At 37.2% G+C, this 20,909-nt stretch overlaps 1 protein-coding gene across 10 annotated transcripts in view; it reads left to right on the top strand.

The window, feature by feature from the left end:
• CHL1 (cell adhesion molecule L1 like) overlaps positions 1 to 20,909 on the top strand; it is a 352,993-nt gene that overhangs the window by 323,886 nt on the left and 8,198 nt on the right. For 7 of the 10 annotated variants that reach the window (XM_044934072.2, XM_006075573.4, XM_044934075.2 and 4 more), the window contains 8 exons: positions 1,582 to 1,652; positions 6,376 to 6,598; positions 8,366 to 8,481; positions 8,720 to 8,924; positions 9,140 to 9,262; positions 14,326 to 14,505; positions 17,715 to 17,876; positions 18,486 to 18,617. In XM_044934072.2, the coding sequence (XP_044790007.2) occupies positions 1,582 to 1,652; positions 6,376 to 6,598; positions 8,366 to 8,481; positions 8,720 to 8,924; positions 9,140 to 9,262; positions 14,326 to 14,505; positions 17,715 to 17,876; positions 18,486 to 18,617 (1,212 nt within the window). Of the gene's footprint in view, positions 1 to 1,581; positions 1,653 to 6,375; positions 6,599 to 8,365; positions 8,482 to 8,719; positions 8,925 to 9,139; positions 9,263 to 14,325; positions 14,506 to 16,245; positions 16,918 to 17,714; positions 17,877 to 18,485; positions 18,618 to 18,906; positions 19,024 to 20,909 lie in introns of those variants that run through there. The other 3 variants (XM_044934077.2, XM_044934076.2, XM_044934078.2) reach the window with 3 other exon arrangements.

Raw genomic sequence — 20,909 nt, 5'->3', positions numbered from 1 at the left:
TAAAACTCTTTGACATGTTATAGAGAGTGCATTCAATTTTTACTGCATGTAATGCCATTTTATGCATTTAGTGTATTTTTTGTATCTCAATAGCTAAATAGATATCTAATATCTACCTAAAATCTCAAGATGCTTAAAAAAAAAATCTCAAGAACCAACATGCTGTAGTATATACAGAATTCAAAATATAATATTGTAAATGTGAGCCTTATATTATAAACCAATAAAGCAAAATATTGATAGTGCTGAAATTTGTATTACTGAATTGGAAATGATCAACAATGTCATAGCATGGTATTTTTTCCCTCTCTGTCTGAAATAAATATACTAGGATATAATTCCCTTTGGGGATTGAGAAAATATAAGCAGAGATAATAATCAGGTACTTGTATGATTTTAGTATAAGTTCATCTTGGCACTAAACTGCATACTTAACCCTTCTTATAAAATCAGATCAGTTCAGTTCAGTTCAGTCGCTCAGTTGTGTCTGACTCTTTGCGACCCCATGAATTGCAGCACGCCAGGCCTCCCTGTCCATCACCAACTCCCAGAGTTCACTCAAACTCACGTCCATCGAGTTGGTGATGCCATCCAGCCATCTCATCCTCTGTTGTCCCCTTCTCCTCCAGCCCCCAATCCCTCCCAACATCAGAGGCTTTTCCAGTGAGTCAACTCTTCGAATGAGGTGGCCAAAGTACTGGAGTTTCAGCCTTAGCATCATTCCTTCCAAAGAAATCCCAGGGCGATCTCCTTTAGAATGGACCGGTTGGATCTCCTTGCAGTCCAAGGGACTCTCAAGAGTCTTCTCCAACACCGCAGCTCAAAAGCATCAATTCTTCGGCACTCAGCCTTCTTCACAGTCCAACTCTCACATCCATACATGACCACTGGAAAAACCATAGCCTTGACTAGATGGACCTTTGTTGGCAAAGTAATGTCTCTGCTTTTGAAAATGCTATCTAGGTGGTCATAACTTTCCTTCCAAGGAGTATATAATAGATTCATCCAAATATATTTCATGGGGACATTACCTGCTGTTTCCTATTTGATGCCCCTAAAACTTAGCTGTTGATATTAATATATGACCTTTAATTTTATTCATGAAGAGGCAAACATTCATATCACATTTCTAACAGTAATTCTAAAAGAAAAAGTAAAGCAGATTTAAAACTAAAATGTATATTTAAATAGTGTGTTTAGAATTTTAAGAGCAGGTTTAAAATGAAGACAGGTAAAGTAAACCTTCTATTCTCTGATGAATAATAATTATATCACTCCATGAATGATTTTACTCCTTATATATGCATATATATATATATATATAAATAAGATGCTTTATGTGAGGTGAGATGTGTTAACTAACTATTGTGATCATTTCATAATATGTATAAATATAATATATGAAATATATATATTCTAAAATCATTATATAAAAGTGCTGTGAATCTTTTTTCAAACTGGGTCAGATGTAAATAAATATAATCAAAGTTATGTAAAAATCTGTTTTTTATGGGCAGAGGGATGATATATTTGTAGATAATACACTGGGGAAAAGTAATTTTAATATTTATAATTTTTCAGCTCCAGACAAGAATCCACAAAACATAAGAGTTCAAGCTTCTCAACCCAAGGAAATGATTATCAAATGGGAGGTGAGGATTCTTTATGTTTTACTTATTACCGTTGTGTTCTTTTTACTTTTTTTAGGTCCACATGCTAAGTATAATGATAGAACAATCTCTCTTAAGAACAGATGAAAACTACTTATATATTTTATAAATATATTTTATTTATATATTTTTAAAAGTCATCATGATTAGAATGTTGTAAAATAGAGTTTAACTGTGGTAGATAATTTAAGAAAGTTTTTACAGGCTGATTTCATTACAATCCATTCCCCAAAATTTATGATTCCTAATATTGTTATTACCAATATTCTTAATCTTCTCCCATTAAAAAAAGAAAAAAAGAAAACTACTGATAATCTTTCACTGTCTTTTGGTACATGGCCAATAAAAATTCAGCATATCAAAAGTATGACCCCTAAGGAACAGTCACCACTTACTAAGCACTATTAGGCATTCTGTGTACTCATATCAAACTCTGAGACCAATGTTGTCAAGAAAGCATCATTAATACTGTGTCCTAGATATAGAAACGGGTCCATGGATAGACTGGTCCATCACCATACAATTAGAAATCAACAAAACTAGGATTTCCACATGAATATCTTTGAACTTCAAACTCTACTCATTTTCTCTTTTATATATATATATATATATATAGTTTTTTTTTAAGTTACTAAAATAGACTTTCCTCTTTGAATTTTGCACAAAAGTTTGTATCTGCTCAGATGACTTTAATTTTTTTTAATGCCATTTCTAAATTTCTTCTGTAACAGTGGAAAACTTTTTCTCTCCTCTATTTTGACATGTTTCATGAACAAGTATTTTACCTTACTTGAAAGTAGGTTACCATTTAGCGAGTCTAAGTAATAACAGATTTCTGATATTGAAGTCACTGAATTTTACAAGCACTTTTAATGTATGCTGAAATATATTAATTTATTTCCACAACTCATTCCAGATGTGATTTTTGGAAGAATTTTAGAAGGTACAAAGTTTGATTTCCTTTTTTCTTCATCATTGATTGGTCTTACAACATTGCCCATACCTACAAAATATGTAGTCAATATTTTTATGTAAAACTAACCCTTTATTCCCATTTCAGTGAGAGTAAGCTTTGCAAACTTAAAATTTGAAAAATAATTGGCAATATACAGAAGTTAAATATAGTCAAGAATAGTATTATTTTCTTGAATATATGGCCACAAATAGCTACTACCACATTTAAAATTATGTTAGCATCTTATCCTTTTAGAGTATCTATTGTCTTTTAAGTTCCATAGACATTAAGTTCCATAGACTATTAGATAGATGATATAAGTGGATTAGATGACAATAATAGTGTATAATTATCAGGTCACTTCCTCCGAGAAGTGCACCATTTTCCACTAACATTAGTTCATTAATTGTCACGACTCCTCTGGGAGGGCTGTAGTGGCTCCAAGCTGTCAGCATCACATTCAGTGCAGAGAAGCTGGGGCTCCAGTGGTGTGCTCTTACCCAGATGCATGCCCTGAGTCAGTAATGAAAAGAGAGCTGGGATCTGCAGTCCTTCCTACTGATCATCCTATTCATTAATCACTCTGTCCCCACCCCCAAAGATACACAAGACTAATCACTAGTGCTCTCTTCTTGGAAGAATGGGATTAAACTATGAAAGTGTTTACAGTTTGTCTTTGAAAAGTAAATGACATGTAATTTAGTAATTAACTGACCAGAGGAAGGAAATAGAGATTTGGAACTAAGCTGACAATTACCTTCATAATATATTCCATTGTGTTTCATGTCATTTTGAAATGTCAGAGGCCTAATAACTATAAGCATAACCAGTGAAGTTTAAGAACATTTACTCATCAGTTATTCTTTTGAATGAATTATCTTGTAAACTGGAGTTAAATGCCAGTTATTTCCCCAAGTTGACAAGCACACAGTATAAATTGATTACCAGATCCCCTCCAAAGATTGACTTACAAATAATTCCTATCTACAAGATAATGATCAGAGAGGAGCAATTTGTCTTTAAAAAAAAAAAAAAAAAAAAAAAAAGGAAGAAAACGTTGATCTTTCACAAAAGGATTAAATAGGAACAGACTGGTTGTCCCTAATTCTCTCTTGGTTTATGTTTTCTTTTTAGCATTAACTATGAATAAAAGTATTATGAGGTCCTTGGTTTATATATGGCAGTCAAAAGTAGTCTTTGTTTTCCTGAATGTATAATCTAGTTGGAGGGACAGACAGTAGGCAAATACAGGAAAAATAAAGTAATATCATTATGAAACATTCAATGGAGAAAAATAATATGCAAACTTTTATTTGTAATTTATTAGTGAATGTGCATTTACTCATTGATAGTGAACCTTATTTTACAGTCAAAATGGATTTCAGTTATCTTATTTAACTCATGTTCTATTGTATGTACATTATCTTTATAAATTTGGCACATTAAATATTAAGGACTCACTTTTTAAAAGTGACATTAAATTTTAACTTGATAAAACTACTCTTTTTAGTTAACATTATCTTCTAAGATAATGATGAGTTTACACTTTATTCTTAAGTATAAATGCATTTATGTTACATTTGAACTTCAACAAAATAGCAAATATCTAATCTCATAGGTTCCAGAAAGTGATGAAAACAAACAAAAACCCATTTCATTAATGTTTGGGAAATAGCAACTTCTCCAGTTACCGGGTTATATGATCACAGCCAAGTGGTTTAAGCCCTCTAAAGGATGTAAGACTTATTATTTCTACTACAATTGTAATCAGAAAACCACCAGCCTTAAAATGAACTTAGGTAGTACAAAAAATCTGTCCAGTTTCTAGTCAGTATAACCTTGCTTTGTTCATAGGTCTCTTTGAAAATTCAATAGAAGTACAGTTTTGTTCTACGAAATTAGACATAGAAAGTTGTACTAGCAGTTCCATGGGTTTTCAGATCCTTTGAAGGGCATCCACGGACCCCATTTAGAGATGCCTAGACATCAAATTAAGAGCCTCTTTTATAAAGATGCCTTTCTTACGAGCAGCTGCATGAGGAGAAGGAATGCTGGTGATCTTCCCTCCCCAACCCCACACCCCTGGTTACTATAGTTTGTTATCTTTGTTTGGGATCTATTTGTGAATTTGTTGAGGTTTTGTTGTCCACTGGCTAAAAGCCAAATATGAAGTATTCCTGCAGTTTCTTTGGGGGTCTAGTCACCAAGGAGGCTGGCGATTTAGGTAAGGTTTTTTTCTTAACAGTGTTACCTAGGGTGGCACAGTCTGTTTTAAAATTTTTCAGAGAGCTTTATCAAATGCAACTATTTTTCTTGAAGCAAAACATGCATAAACTGAATAATAGTATTTGTACATATTTATTGTCAGTTGGGACTGAAGGTAATTGTAATTCCAGATTGTAGAATGGAACTCAAAGCTTGTGGCCTGACTTACTGGGCAATGTGTGACGGCCTCTGGTAAGTTTATCTATATGAGAGTAGCAAATATCTTGGAACAAAAGTGTGAAAGCAAAATATAAACAGTGACTGTGAAAATCTCAGAAAGCTTTTGATTTCATATTTTTTCCTCTTAGAGAATTTAACTATTAACCCTAGAATAAGCACCAGACTTGAAATTATTGTGCTGATATACTACTGTTCTTTCAAGTTTATTCCATTCAATCCCTCTATTAAGTACTTATAAATTAATCTGAGTCAAGAAGTATTGCAAATTCTATAAAAACATTACGTATGGTTATTGAATCACTTGCATATACAGACAAAATTATTAGTTATATAAGTGACCCTTATAAATCTATGTCTAAAATCAGATTTTTATGTATTGTATATAATTGATTCATTTAAATGCATATTCCCATTTTTTGTGATATTAAACAGATGGTTTAAATCACATTAATGTTTTTTAATTAAAGTATTATTTAATTAAAAGCTAGAGTGGAAATAACCAATCTCCTATTCAAGAAATTCCTCCAGTAAATATTTCTATACAGCAAATTAAACTGGAGGATGGGGAGTGCTTTCTCATAAAAGAGATAGAAACAGAATGGGCAAGGAGCTGGGAACTATTGTATTATAAAAAGGAGCTACATCTTCTGGGTACTAGTGCACACAAATACATATTATACAAAAATATTTACTTGTTCTCTCTCTTCTCTTGGAAGGAAGATGGGGGATAATGGATAGAGTCAGATGGAAAGAGTTTTGACTGAAAAGCCATGAAAAAAATCCCATTTATATTTAGGGATCCTGGAGTAGGAAATAGCAACCCACTCCAGTATTCCTTGCCTGGGGAACTCCATGGACAGAGGAGCCTGGCAGGCTACAGTCCCTGGGGTTGCAAAGAGCGACTAACACTATACTTAGGGAACTCTTAGCCATGTCCTTTTCATTTCTGAAGTTCTTTAGGAATGAAAAAATTAGAATATAGAAGAAAGTGTGAAGAAAAGCTAAAACCTTCTATGGAATTTCTTAGTAAGTCCTTTCATATACGAACAGTTAGAATTAACCACAAGGGCATAATCCAGACATCTAAATTGTGGGATTCTTTCTATTTGGGGAGGGGAAGGAGCAACTCTCAAGCTTAAATGAACAGAATGACAAAACTTTTCACAAGCATTTCCAAACCAAAGAGGGGGATTAAAGATCTCACCAAAAATGATCCCTTTTTTGCCACATTGCTTGTACCACTTAGGGTGGCTTCTCTGTGCCCTGACTCAGCATGTCTGTGATCATGCCGACCTGCCGTTTTAGCCTTTGAAAGCCATGGAGCAGAATGGACCCGGACTGGAATACAGAGTGACCTGGAAGCCACAGGGAGCGCCGGTGGAGTGGGAGGAAGAGACAGTCACTAACCACACCCTGCGGGTCATGACGCCTGCTGTCTACACGCCGTACGATGTCCAGGTCCAAGCCATCAATCGCCTGGGCTCCGGCCCGGAGCCACAGTCAGTGATTCTCTATTCTGGAGAAGACTGTAAGTGATGCAGCTGACACCCACCACCTCTAGAACAGCTTCTCTCAAGTAGATTGTGCCCCTGTTGAGGAGCATTTTTAAGCAAGTAGTGCATGCAAAGAGGCTGTACTTACAGTGGGAGATAAAAAGAAATTGAACACATGGTTTCTACTTTAGAGCTGACTGCGGGAGAGTCGTCAGAGGGGTGGTGAGGAAGAGCATTGAAAGGTTTAATTTTATTCAGTTTCCCCAAAAAAACTACTTCCATAATGAACATCAAAGACCTGGAACTATCAGTGCACACAGTTCAGCAGCATGACTCCTAGGTGTCCAATCATATGTGCCCTTACTTGTCGAGGACCTCCTCACAGCTGCCTGCTGCCACACCCTGGCCTCAGCGCTGGAGCCTTCCTAAGGAAGGTGAGGTGCAGACCCAGATTTCCATATAGAAGCACTCACACGCAGAATTTTGAGGTACTAATGACATGATTTTATTATTAGGTATTTATACCATAAGAACTGCTGCAAATAAATGTTTGGAAAAAGGAAAGACACTGCATTGCAAATAAATAGATAGTAGGCATTATTCTCATTGTTCTTACAGTATCCAAAGTAATATTTTGATCCAAGAATAGAAGAAGGGCAGGGATATGGAATGACTAGCTCCTTATTTACCTGCTACCTGTGTTCTCACTAAGACTTACCTGGTGGCTCAGACGGTAAAGCGTCTGCCTACAATGTGGGAGACCTGGGTTCAATCCCTGGGTCAGGAAGTTCCTCTGGAGAAGGAAATGGCAACCCACTCCAGTGCTCTTGCCTGGAAAATCCCATGGACAGAGGAGCATAGTAGGCTCCTACAGCCCATGGCCTTGCAAAGAGTCAGACACGACTGAGCGACTTCACTCTCACTCTGTTTTCACTACTCAGGTCGCCTCACTGGGAACTAATACATTAGTCTTGACTGTGGTGGGTTTGGTTTACTTCTCTGTAGTTGGCTCCCCTGTAGAATGGGGATAATAATAATACCATTTTATGGGACTGTTCTAAGGATTATGTGAGCCAATCCAGGATAGGCTCTCAGAACAGTGTATGACACACAGAATATGCTCAATTACTGTTGAACATGAATATGCTCAATTAATGTTATTCATATTCACCAAACTCCCAAGTCATTTGAGTTATATTAGTCTGGTTCACATGTTTCCAAGGCAAGATGCCCACGGAGGATTTCATTGTCCACTGTTTTCAGTTACCTTGCTCACACCATATCCATCTGGACAAGGGCTTTTCTCAGTGTGGTACAGGCCCTCCTCTTCTCTGCTGCTGCTGCTAAGTTGCTTAAGTCGTGTCCGACTCTGTGCGACCCCATAGACAGCAGCCCGCCAGGCTGCCCCGTGTCTGGGATTCTCCAGGCAAGAACACTGGAGTGGGTTGCCATTTCCTTCTCCAGTGCATGAAAGTAAAAAGTGAAAGGGAAGTCGCTCAGTCGTGTCCGACTCTTAGCGACCCCATGGACTATAGCCTACCAGGCTCCTCCATCCATGGGATTTTACAGGCAAGAGTACTGGAGTGGGGTGCCATTGCTCTTCTCTAGAAACCTATTAATATCGGGGCATTGAAACTCTTCTGTAATGAGAAACTCTCTTCATTCCACTTGAAACTGATTTGAGAAAAGTGCTTTCCTTTTCTCAAAAAAAAAAAAAAAAAAAGAAGGATCACCTTTAGAAAAGGATCCTAATAATCGTGTTTAGATTATTTGAAAGCTCATCCTTCTTATGTGCCCAACAGATCCTGATGCAGCTCCAGTGATCCAAGGGGTGGATGTTATAAACAGCACATTAGTTAAAGTTACCTGGTCAACAATTCCAAAGGAAAGAGTACACGGACATCTGAAAGGATATCAGGTTTTTATCATAGCTTTTCTACTTCTCATTGTTAAATTAATATATTTCCTGTAAATAAGACTGATTTCAGAAGCTGAAAGAGATATCTGCTATCACTGGTGATACGCTGTTCTTCAGTCCCTGAGTCGTGTCCAGCTCTTTGCTACCCCATGGACTACAGCACGCCAGGCTTCTCTGTCCTTCACATTCATGTCCATTGAGTCGGTGATATGTTAAAGGGTTCCTATTGTCATTGCAGGTAAACTGGTGGAAGACAAAAAGCCTGTTGGATGGAAGGACACATCCCAAAGAAGTGAACATTCTGAGATTTTCAGGACAAAGAGACTATGGAATGGTTCCTTCTCTGGATGCCTTTAGTGAATTTCACTTAACAGTCTTAGCCTATAATTCCAAAGGGGCTGGTCCAGAGAGTGAGCCTTTTATATTTCAAACACCAGAAGGAGGTGAGACAGTTCAGGATTAATATCTAGTTTATAAATAACAATTTAAAATAACAAATATCCCAATGGTCAAAACATTTCCTCCCTTATTAGTAGTTAGGTTGTACATATGTCATATGAGTTAGCTCCTCAATTTAATAAAAAAAAAAAAAAACAACTATAATTTTTCAAAGAAATTTACTGATTGGAGTGTCTATTGTTGGTTTTGTGTTTTCCAGTACCTGAACAACCAACTTTTCTCAAAGTCATCAAAGTTGATAAAGATACTGCCACTTTGTCCTGGGGGCTACCCAAGAAATTGAATGGAAACTTAACTGGATATCTATTGCAGTACCAGATAAGTGAGTACATATTTGAATTAGATTTGCCTATTAACGTTCCTTTTTTTTTTGTTGAGTATTTGGTTTCCCATGCTTAGAATCTAATTCATGGTTTGTAGGCTGGCATACTTATAGCACAGGGGTTTGTAAACTGGCTTAGAGATCAAATCGAGCCTGCTGCCTGTTCTTACAAGTTTTATTGCAACATGGCCATGTCCACTAACTTATATTTGTCTATATCTGCTTTCTTACTATAGTGGCAGAGCTAAGTAGTTGCAAAAGAGATCACATAGCCCACGAAGGCTAAAATATTTACAATCTAGTCCTTAACAGAAAGGTTTTCCAATTCTTGTTTTGATGGGGAAAAAGCAGTAAGTTAATAGACACCAGAAAATATGCATTTTAATATGTGTATAGGTATTCTCAGCTGGATCAGTGATAACGCAGGAGATGTAGGAAACACAAGTTTGATCCCTGGGTTGGGTAGATCCCCTGGAGAAGGAAATGACAGCCCACTCTAGTATTGTTGCCTGGAGAATCCTATGGACAGAGGAGCATGCGGGCTTTAGTCCATAGGATCACAAAGTGTCAGACACAACTGAGCACGCACACACACATACATATAAGATACCTTGAGAATTAGGAAATATGCAAAGAAAAAAGTTAGTAAATGATGTCGTGGATACAGAATAGATTGGTGATGGTGGTGGTAGCCCCAGACTTGGAAGTTGGGGAGGGGCAGGAGAAATGGGTGAATAGCTTGTTTCTATTTTTAGTGTAAGTAAATTAAATTTAAAAATTGTAAACAGAAAAAGAAATGATGTAGTGGAGATGCAGAGCACACTGACTTCCACCCTCCCCTGCCTCTTCTGTCTCTGAGGCATGTTTCCGGTCTCACCTCTGCATATAGTTGTCTCTGTAGAATCCGCTTCTGCAGCCCACTGCTGCAGTCATGTCACACTGAGAACTAGAGTTGTCTTTGGACCACCACACAGGCTCTCCCCATATGCTGTTGTGCCATTAAGTTAAAAACAACATGTCTGGATGAAAGCATGTTGTTTAGATTAGATTATTTTAATCATAGCACCACCCATCTGTTACAGTCTTCAAATCTAAGTATCAGCTCAACATGGAGATTAGGGGACTGAGCTCATAAGAAAATGTTCAACTTAGAAGGCATAAATTCCTAAACAGCAGAAACATCAGGTCTATGGAAGCCCAGTCTACACTGCTTGCATAGGTCAACTGGATCATAACCCTGAACTGCCATCAATCCCTTCAATGCTTGCAGCTGTTCGGGTCAGGTATCAGCTTTAGCTTCTGTTCTGCTTTGAGTACCTATGATTAAACAGGAATAGGCATAACCCTAATAGAGGCAGCGGTTTAGCATTTTTGAGTATTGGCTAGTTAGCAGGATCAGTAAAAATTGAGTACTCTCCCTTCATTTTTCATGAAAACAGGAAGTCTATGAGGTAGGTACCATCACTGCTTTCTGGATGAGAAGTATACAGAGTTCACTTACAAAGAGTCACGCAGTAAAACAAGTGTTACGAAAACATTGAAACCCAGCTCAGTCATTCTAGATGCTGAGCTCGTGAAAGTGAAAGTGGAAGTTGCTCAGTCATGTCTGATTCTTTGCAACCCCATGGAATAGTCCAAGGAATTCTCCAGGTCAGAATACTGGAGTGAGTAGCTATTTCCTTCACCATGGGATCTTCCAACCCAGGGATCAAACCCTGGTCTCCCATATTGCAGGCAGATTCTTTACCAGCTGAGCTACCAGGGAAGACTTTAAGTCTCTTAATTCCATGAACTGTATTTCAAACATGTAGGAAGCACTGAAGAAATACTCGAGAACTTTTCGATGTCAACTTTATTTGGTAAAGATAGATATTATCTTTATTCTAATAATAGAAAAACTGAATATTAAATTCCTACCTTCATGTTGATCTGTATATAATATCTAAACTTATTTTAAAAACAAGTGCTTAGAATATATAGAGAAAAAGCTGAAATATTAAAATCGCTGTGATTACTACTTGATATGTGGACTTTCAATAAAATAACGACTTTATATTTCAGTTCAGTCGCTCAGTCGTGTCCAACTCTTTGGACCTGATGGACTGCAGCACGCCAGGCCTCCCTGTCCATCACCAACTCCCAGAGTTTACTCAAACTCATGTTCATTGAGTCGGTGATGCCATCCAACCATCTCATCCTCTGTCGTCCCCTTCTCCCACCTTCAATCTTGCCCAGCATCAGGGTTTTTCCAGTGAGTCAGTTCTTCGGATCAGAGTATTGGAATTGGCCAAAGTATTGGAATTTCAGCTTCAGCATAAGTTCTTCCAGTGAATATTCAGGACTGATTTCTTTTAGGATGGACTGGTTGGATCTTCTTGCAGTCCAAGGGAATCTTAGGAGTCTTCTCCAACACCAGAGTTCAAAAGCATCAATTATTTGGTACTCAGCTTTCTTTATAGTCCAAATCTTACATCCATACATGACTACTGGCAAAACCATAGCTTTGACTAGATGGACCTTTGTTGGCCAAGTAATATCTCTGCTTTTTAATGTGCTGTCTAGGTTGGTCATAGCTTTTTTCCCAAGGAGCAGGCATCTTTTAATTTCATAGCTGTAGTCACCATCTGCAGTGATTTTGGAGCCAAAAAATAAAGTCTGTCACTGTTTTCACTGTTTCCCCATCTGTTTCCTATGAAGTGATGGGACCAGATGCCATGATCTTAGTTGTCTGAATGTTGAGCTTTAAGCCAACGTTTTCCTCTACTCTCTTACTTTCATCAATAGGCTCTTTAGTTCTTTGCGTTCTGCTCTAAGGGTGGTGTCATGTACATATCTGAGGTTATTGATATTTTTCCTGGCAATCTTGATTCCAGTCTGTGCTTCATCCATCCCAGAGTTTCTCATGATGTACTCTGCAAATAAGTTAAATAAGCAGGGTAACAATTTACAGCCTTGACGTGCTCCTTTCCTGATTTGGAATTAGTCTTTTGTTCCATGTCCAGTTCTAACTGTTGCTTCCTGACCTGCATACAGATTTCTCAAGAGGCAGGTCAGGTGGTCTGGTATTCCAGTTTCTTTCAGAATTTTCCACAGTTTGTTGTGGTCCATATAGTCAAAGGCTTTGGCATAGTCAATAAAGCAGAAGTAGATATTTTTCTGGAACTCTCTTGCTTTTTCAATGATCCAATGGATGTTGGCAATTTGATCTCTGGTTCATCTGCCTTTTCTAAACCCAGCTTGAACATCTGGAAGTTCTCAGTTCACATACTGTTGAAGCCTGGCTTGGAGAATTTTGAGCATTATGTTACTAGCATGTGAGATGAGTGCAATTGTGCGGTAGTTTGAGCATTCTTTGGTATTCCTTTGGATTGGAATGAAAACTGACTTTTTCCAGTCCTGGGGCCACTGTTGAAGTTTCCAAACTTGCTGGCATATTGAGTTCAGCACTTTCACAGCATCATCTTTTAGGATTTAAAATAGCTCAATGGGAATTCCATCACCTCCACTAGCTTTGTTCGTTGTGATGCTTCCTAAGGCCCACTTGACTTGGCATTCCAGGATGTCTGGCTCTAGGTGAGTGAGCACACCATTGTGATTATCTGGGTCGTGAAGATCTTTTTTGTACAGTTCTTCTGTGTATTCTTGCCGCCTCCTCTTAATATCTTCTGCTTCTGTTAGGTCCATACAATTTCTGTCCTTTATTGAGCCCATCTTGGCATGAAATGTTCCCTTGGTGTCTCAAATTTTCTTAAAGAGATCTCTAGTCTTATATCTATACTTATTTAGCTATCTGTTAAGTGATTGAAATATTCTTAGATGGCTTATCTATTTTTGTGGCTATATGTTCTAAATAGTCGTTGAGTGTGTATATGAGAGCTCTCTATGTACTTTGCTGAATTCTTACATTGATGGTGGTAGTTTTTCAATTGACTTGGTGGTATTTACAGGAGTGCTCTCAAGTAATTGACCAAGAGTGATTATTTTACTTCTTTCCTATGTTTGGATTAGTAATTTTTCATTTCCATTTATCTCACTGCATTGTATCTACAATGAAGGCATTTTAAGTTAAAGAGTAAGTATATTTTTAGGGTGTCTTGGACCAAGTGTCAAGAGTGTTTATTCTAGCCCTTTTCTTGCCACTAATGGTTTCACAACCTTGAACATACCATTTCATCTCAGATTATTCTTTCAGTAGTCTTATAGCACTTTGAGCTCTTGCACAAATATCAAGATCTTGCTATGCTGCATGGTTCTTTGAAAGGCACTATCTAAATCATATTTTTCCATACAGCACTTTACATAGTGGTAAGTATACAGTAGACATTTTAAAATACATTAATTTATCAGTTTCTTGAGTCCTTGAATACTTGTTCAGTGCTACACAGTAAACCAGAAACTATAGAAGACTCTGGTAAATCACTGTTCAAATTTTTACAATAAAAGATTAAAAAGTACTTAGCTCAGATGGTAGCGAATCTGCCTGCAATGCAGGAGATCCGTGCTTGATCACTGGGTCAGAAAGATCCTCTGAAGAAGGAAATGGCAACCCACCCCATGGGTTCTTGCCTGGGACATCCCATGGGCAGAAGAGTCTGGAGGGCGAAACTCCACGGGGTCACAAGCAGTCAGACATGACTAAGCGACTAATACACAGACACACACACACACACACACACACACACACGTCAATGATACAATGAAAATACGTCCGTGGGGGGAAGCTCATCATTGTTAATGGGTATGGTAAAGCTGCAGAGGCTGTCCAGTGTAGCATAGTGATTAAGAGCACGGGCTTTGGAGTTAAAAGGCTGTGGTTTAGATTCAAATCTGAGTTTGCCAATTAGTGGCTCTAGATCTAGGCAGTGTGTTTATTCTTGCCAGATCTTATTGCCCTGGGTAATATGTCATAATAATTGTATCTACCTCATAGAATTGAGTTGATAACTATGAATAATTAAGATGGCAGGCCACAAGCATGAATAGAAGCAGAAATAAGGCATCACATAATTGAATGGTTAAGACTACAAAATCCGAGGTGTTGATATTCATGTTTCTTTCTTCAGTAAATGACACTGATGAAATTGGAGAGCTAAATGATATCAACATCACAACTCCATCAAAGCCCAGCTGGCGTCTCTTGAACCTCAGTGCAACTACCAAGTACAAATTCTACTTGAGGGCTTGCACTTCAAAGGGCTGTGGAAAACCAATCACCGAGGAGAGTGCTACATTAGGAGAGGGGAGTAAGTACTGGAGGTTTATGCATGCTCCGTTTTAAACTGCTCTAAAAGGAAGGCGCCGTGGTAGGCACTATAAATCAGAAGTGATTGTGCTCTCAATCTGTCTGACCTTCTGTTTTCCACTGATGTACAGAATTTATTTTTCTTGTTTCTAAAGTTCACATTGACTCAATTTATGGATTTCTGCACAACAGGAATCAAACTATAGCCTCAGTGTATATAAGGTCAGGAACTATAATTTTAATTAAAATAGGGGGCTGTAAGGTCACAAAGTTAGTCATAAGGTTAGTAGAGCGGGTATTTTTCTTTTGGAAATGTTTCTACCCAGAAAAATGTTTGGCTCTTGCACTGGTAGACATGTTGCACCACTGATCTAACACGTTTCACCTCCATGTCATGACTCATCTATACAGTGATTCATAAACCAATTTTATTTTACTGGCTGCTGGATGATGCCAAGTAATGAGCTTGAAACTGGCTCATAACACTATAGTTCCATTTGTATAGTCCGCCTAATTCAATTTTACTTTTCTATTTTTTTCCCAACTCAGCCCATTTCCCTTCCAAAATTATTTCTCCAATTATGATTTTAGAAGTATTGTTACTAAGCTTTCTATGTTATCAACAGGGCATTAGGAGATAAAATAAGAAGGTAAAACAAGAAAGGGAAGTGGATTGGGGGAAAGGATAGGCATACTTTTAAGCTTTAAAAAGAGGGCCTTGCATAGAATTCAAGTTGATGAGACCCAGAGGGGTATTGGAGGCAGGCAAAAGGAAATGGGAGAGAGCAGGAAGGGAAATATAAACAAGTCATTTATGTATCATGTACTGTGCATCCACTGTTCTGGATGCTTTTCCAAATTTTAGATTAAATGAAAGGTAGAATCCATGGAAAAAAAGAGAAAATAGTAACAAAGAAACTTGAACAGTCTATCATGTATATAAGACATCTATTACAGTGTGTTTAAGTTCATGAGTCACTATGAAATGAATGTGTAAATGGTTATGCTGTGACCTTGGTCAGTTTGTTGCTTCCTCTCATTTTGTTCCTACTCAATGTAAATACTGAAGAGCTTGTGTTTTCCTAAGAGTTCCTATATACTCAAAACTTTCTTTTATGGGGGAATGTGTATATATACATATGTATATATACACACACACATATCCAAAATAGTTTCTCTCAAAAACTCAAATTGTTCCCAAGGATGTATTGGACACCAAGTGAATTGAAGAACTTATTTACCTACTTTTAATGGTGACTGAAAACACTCCAGTAACTAAAAGGTTCTTGTTCCTCTAGAGTTCAAATGGTTAACAAGTGTCTGACACCAAGAAAATAAGTCAGTATAGTGGTAATCTAAATATGCAGCTGTAGTATTTTCTAAAACAGAGTTTAAGGCCTGGGGAGGGTTACTTTTATTTAAGGACCAACAGTATATCAGAAATGCTAGTCCCATTCCTGGCGATTAGCAGCATGTAAGAAAAAAAAATCACAAAATTGTCTTACAATAGTCAAGCATTCTCGTATATATAGAAATATTGGCAAATGTGGGCTTGGTTACATTGACAAGTTGTTTTCAGAGGGTGGAAAATGCTGTTTATGTGGCTATATAAATGATGCTATTCTCTTCTGCAAATTCAAAATATAACTAATGTACTTGAGCGTCTTATAGCATATTTCTTCACTCTCATGTGTCATGATTTGAAAGTGTTTCTTACTAGTATGTTTGTGCTCTTTTTCAGGATTCTGCAATGTCAGCTACTGTCCCCTTCCCCTGTTGACACTGAATTTTCTTCTATAGGCCTATATTGCTATATTTACAGAAAAAACAACTAGTCTTTTCCACTTGATTTCAGCATGATCTTTGGAGAAAAATGAAAAAAATTCATCTTTCTATTGAGAATATCATCTTGCTATCACTAAATACTCTAAAAATGTTAACTTTTGTGCAAATTGGAATCTGTTTCTGAATCTTTCTTTTCTTTGCTCTGCCTGGATGGTGCATTTTAAGGTCATCTGACATTAAATCAGAGAATGAGATTTGATACACAAGCATTTTTTTCCCCATCATTTTCTGGTTGTCACTCTGATTTTCAGGTGGCTTACATTCCATAATCTAAAAGGGGGGAAAACCGAGTTAATCAGAAATATTCTCTTTTGTGTTATTACTGGTTGCAATAAAATCCTTGCTTTGCTCTATTTTTCAAAAGCTTGTGCTATTTAATGGAACACTAAATTTCTGTTTTTCAAAGGCAAAATTAATTGTGTTTTGTTTCAAGTGTTCAATCTTGAAGGCTTTCTTCAACTAATATAACTGGTCTTATTTTTCTTACGGTGCCATTTTTAATGATGTCTTTGTGTTATCAGTAACTATATAATCAATTTTTACTCTGTGTTGAAAAGTTATACCTAAATTTTAACATGTGACACATTCTCATTTAAAGCCTTTAAACATTGTTAATATTTTATTGAGTTAATTCTTAGCAACATTATGGATCAACAGCAAAATTATTTTAGATATTTTGTTTTAATTTCTGATATTATATGTATATTTTAATTATACTTGTCATATTTTTATCTGCTATGATATTCTACAATTAATATATTAACATACATTTATTTTGAAGTGTAAAGTTCTCAAACACTTCAAAAATTTCAATACATTGCATTTAAAAGTACCTATAAACCTGCACTTTTATGTAGCCTAAGTTTCTAGAAATTTCAAACAAACATTTAATATATGAGCATATTATGCTATTCTATCAATACTTATGAAAATGGCCAAGGCAAGGAAGTAATGTAGATTAAAGGTTTTAATGCCATATGCTTTCAATTCTAAGCCAAAATCCCCAAATCTGGTTCCTACAAGGTTTGTGAAAGTCCAAATTGCACAAAGTGACATTGTACAATTTTTTGAAGTCTGTGTTTGGTTTTAAACCATTCATATGACCACGCAAATTTATAGCATCACTTCATCAACAAGTGTATCATTTTTAAAGGACATGAATTAAGTTCATATACTCCATTTCAATGCACATTAAAAAAAGAAAATCTTGAAATGTTAATTTTCTTCATCTTCTGATAATTCAGAACTGAGAAAAAAATGCTACAAATGGCTCTCATCCATCTCAAATAACAGTACTTTTTTGCTTTTCATGTCCTACTTTTCAGTGATGACAATTCATATGAATTAACTGTGTACATTTCTTAGGTAAAAGTGTCGGGAAGATATCAGAAGGAGTAAATCTTACTCAAAAGATTCACCCAGTAGAGGCATTTGAGCCGGGAGCTGAACATGTAGTTCGCCTTTTGACTAAGAATTGGGTTGATAACAATAGCATTTTTGAAGATGTAATTGAGACAAGAGGGAGAGGTGAGAAATGAGATTCTGTTTGGAGCCATCTTAGACAATACATCTATGCTCTGTAGATTATTTACATACTTCCTATGTTGAAAGTATGAAGTACATTGGCTGTAAAAAACTATAGTGTCAATTTGTTTTGGCATAGCGTTTTAAAAGTATCGAAATGAACAATGTCTCACCAATATCCAGACTTACCTCTTAATTGTTTTTACCACAGTAGTTGCCTAAAAATGTCTGCGGCTAATTAACATGTGTTAATAACAAAAACTAAAAACAAACCCCCAGAATCTCCTTGGCAATCTGCATGTAACCAAGGCAGCTTGTGCTTTTGCCTGCTTGCTGCTGCTACTGTGTTCATTTTGATCTGTCTCGACTGTTTCTCTGGTTTTCATCCTCAGAGTCAAATGCAGTTTGCGAGGGCCCTTTCTGAACAATGAATTAACGATTTATCAGGATTCTCCTGATGAACTGTACTTCAAATCACATGCCCTCTAGGGGCACTCCAAGGACAAAAGTGATGCTATTTTGTTTATTTAAAAATGATGTTTAATGTTCCCCAAAGGGGCTTAGTTTCAAAGACTGTTTCCAGGACTCAGTGTGCTTCTCTTTGTACAACAGAATATGCTGGTTTGTACGATGACATCTCCACTCAAGGCTGGTTTATTGGACTGATGTGTGCAATTGCTCTGCTCACACTCATATTGTTAACTGTTTGCTTTGTGAAGAGGAACAAAGGCGGAAAGTACTCAGGTAAAGTTGTTTCTTACTATGACTTTAAATTTTACTAAGTAAATTCTACTTACCTGTTTTGGACATCCCAGGTAGCTTAGATGATAAAGAATCTGCCTGGAATGCAGGAGACCTGGGTTTGATTCCAGGGTTGGGAAGATCCCCTGGTGGAGGAAATGGCAACCCACTCCAGTATTCTTGCCTGGAGAATACCATGGACCGAGGAGCCTGGCAGGTTACAGTCCATGGGGTTGCAAAGAATCAGACACGACTGAGCAATTAACTTTCACACTTAACATTTAATTTCTAGGAGACCTTCGTAAGAGACATCTGAGACATCTTCAATTGTTTTAATTACTAGACAGCAAAAGAGACACTGATGTATAGAACAGTCTTATGGACTCTGTGGGAGAGGGAGAGGGTGGGAAGATTTGGGAGAATGGCATTGAAACATGTAAAATATCATGTATGAAACGAGTTGCCAGTCCAGGTTCGATGCACGATACTGGATGCTTGGGGCTGGTGCACTGGGACGACCCAGAGGGATGGTGTGGGGAGGGAGGAGGGTTCAGGATGGGGCACACATGTATACCTGTGGCGGATTCATTTTGATATTTGGCAAAACTAATACAGTTATGTAAAGTTTAAAAATAAAATTAAATTAAAAAAAATAATAAAGTCTATTTATATTAGTACATTAGTTATATACTGCACTGAGAGGAAAAGAAAATTCCTCTATTAAGTAACCAAAGGGTGTATGTATGATCAACAGAATTATTTCTAGGTAGTTACTTGTTTTATGAATGAAAGTATTTCACTTTTTAAAAATGAAATATTCATTTCTAGTATATAAAGTATGGAGAAGGCAATGGCATCCCACTCCAGTTCTCTTGCCTGGAAAAATCCCGTGGACGGAGGAGCCTGGTAGGCTGCAGTCCATGGAGTCACTAAGAGTCGGGCACGACAGAGCGACTTCACTTTGACTTTTCACTTTCATGCATTGGAGAAGGAAATGGCAACCCACTCCAGTGTTCTTGCCTGGAGAATCCCAGGGACAGAGGAGCCTAGTGGGCTGCCATCTATGGGATCGCACAGAGTTGGACACGACTGAAGCGACTTAGCAGCAGCAGTATATAAAATAGGCTTTAGAGAGGCATATAATACTTCCATGCTTCTATTTTCTATCTGTAAAATATCACAGATGTTAGGGAGACTTGTTACTAAATCACACACATATATTTTAATAGTATTCCTCTCTACAAATTCATGACCCAGAGATATTTTGCACTAGTACATTCTAATAGTACTGAGTTCACTAGTTAGCTGTTTCAACTTAACCATTGCTGGGAATGCATCCCTTATTCCTCTGATATATATCAGGTTTAATACCTCTTGAATTAATGGTACATAAAATATAAATAAAAATCATCCTAGTTAATACTTTAACTTCATTCAATTTGTAAAGAGACATAGCATTTCCCTTTGAGTATATGCAACCAATTGTCCTTTGTGAAGTGTTACCTTATCCAGATTCTGAAGGAGTTTCTTCAAACTGTGCTCTTAAACACAAGTCAGCGTTTCACACTGCAGCAAAACCAAGAGAAATTCTCATCTCTCTGCAAGTAAGTAGTAAAAGGTGCCATGACAGGGGATTTTAGTTCGAGTTTTCTGAGCACAATGAGGCAACAATCTTCATGTTCTATATCCCACTGTTTAGAATAAATCTCATTTAACCTATGGTATTATAGACTTTAATATTCTGATTATTGAGGCAGTTTGGAGTAAGAAGAGAACAACCAAATGATAGACTTTTTAGTACTTTAGTTTAACAACATAGATCTGATATCAGCCAATGACATTTTGAGGAAGTTTAGCATAGTAAATTGCTTAGTTGTGTCCGACTCTTTGCGACCCCGTGGACTGTAGCCTACCGGGCTCCTCCATCCATGGGATTTTCCAGGCAAGAATATTGGAGTGGGTTGCCATTTCCTTCTCCAGGGGAACTTCGCGACCCAGGGATAGAACCCGGGTCTCCTGCATTGTAGGCAGATGCTTTACCGTCTGAGCCACAGGGGAAGCATAGTGAAATGTACATACAGTAATTTGGTCTTCATTGAGAGACTGTAACTAGGTTTGACTCTTTCATTAAGACATGTTGCCCACATAATACTGAATTCATGTATAACTGCACCAGGCTGTGACTCGGGTAACAAAGAGGTGAAAGACGAGTGAGTGAATAGGTACACACACAAAACACTTGACGTATTAACAGTGCTTTGAAGATACATGTCTTTAAAAATGACTCATTACTCC

This window comes from Bubalus bubalis, chromosome 21, assembly GCF_019923935.1.
Source record: "Bubalus bubalis isolate 160015118507 breed Murrah chromosome 21, NDDB_SH_1, whole genome shotgun sequence".
In the NCBI taxonomy this organism is placed as follows: domain Eukaryota; kingdom Metazoa; phylum Chordata; class Mammalia; order Artiodactyla; family Bovidae; genus Bubalus; species Bubalus bubalis.
Note: the sequence above shows the minus strand (reverse complement) of the source record. Positions and strands in the feature narration are given on the sequence as shown.